The sequence below is a fragment of the Impatiens glandulifera genome, chromosome 2 (assembly GCF_907164915.1).
Source record: "Impatiens glandulifera chromosome 2, dImpGla2.1, whole genome shotgun sequence".
NCBI lineage: Eukaryota > Viridiplantae > Streptophyta > Magnoliopsida > Ericales > Balsaminaceae > Impatiens > Impatiens glandulifera.
Genome location: NC_061863.1, coordinates 9327875 through 9328784, shown reverse-complemented (window position 1 = coordinate 9328784; position 910 = coordinate 9327875). Strand labels below are relative to the sequence as shown.

At 40.1% G+C, this 910-nt stretch overlaps 1 protein-coding gene across 1 annotated transcript; it reads right to left on the bottom strand.

The window, feature by feature from the left end:
* Positions 1 to 302: 302 nt before the first annotated feature.
* On the bottom strand, positions 303 to 707 carry LOC124924304 (histone H2A-beta, sperm-like). Its single transcript, XM_047464362.1, has one exon. The coding sequence runs from the start codon at positions 705 to 707 to the stop codon at positions 303 to 305; it is 405 nt and encodes a 134-aa protein (XP_047320318.1).
* Between the last annotated feature and the right edge of the window lie 203 nt (positions 708 to 910).

Sequence of the window (910 nt, the reverse complement as noted above, 5' to 3'; positions counted from 1 at the left end):
CTGCTACTCCAATTCGGTTGTTCTCTTTCTGTTTCTCCGAGTTCTTCTTCTTCCGACCCTTCTTTGAAACTTCCAATAACTTCTGCTTTGCCTCCGATTCTATTAGCTTTGATGCCGATATTTATGTTTTAAGCTCTTCCTTCATCATCTCAAGACCTTTTACAGTTTTCTCCGCATTACCCAATTCATTGTTTACTGATAATAATTCAGATTCCTTCTTTGCTAAAAAGCTTTCTGTGAAGTATTGTAACAGTTGAAGCTCCTCCTTTAGAAATAGAAGAAATGCCTGGTGATTTGAATCTTCAAGATGAAGATGGTGATAAAGATAGGTTCATGGCACTTGAAATCAGAGAAATGCTTGTTATTGATACCACCATAAGAAAAGATGTTACCCCTGCAAAAAGCTTCCCAAGCTCTTCATCATTTCTCACTGCCAATTGAAGATATCTTGGCGTTATCCTACTCTTCTTGTTATCTGTTGTCGCATTCCCAGCCAACTCAAGAACCTCAGCTGCAAGATACTCGAGAACAACTTCTAGGTAAACAGGAGCTCCTCTTCCAACACGCTTACCATAACGACCTTGCTTCAAGAACCGCCCGATCCTACCCACCGGAAACTGAAGACCGGCCTTCATCGACCTTGAAATTGATTTCTTCTTTTCACCGTCCTTTCTTAAACTTCTCTTAGACTTGCTACCATCCTCCATTTATTTTCAGAAGAAGAAGAAATTGATTGCTTAATTTTGAGAGGTAATGTTCTTGATAAGCAAGATGTCTTCCATCTCTAAGCTTGAGTCTGATTGTTGTGATGGGTGGACCTCCATTGGAACCACAGATTTTGGGAGGAGTAGGACTTGCTATTTGATATGCCCATCCAAACACTATAATCAAGAGAACCCCAAACAATCTC

Coding starts and splice junctions, on each gene's coding strand:
- LOC124924304 (XM_047464362.1), bottom strand. CDS start 707: ATGGAGGATGGTAGCAAGTCTAAGAGAAGTTTAAGAAAGGACGGTGAA.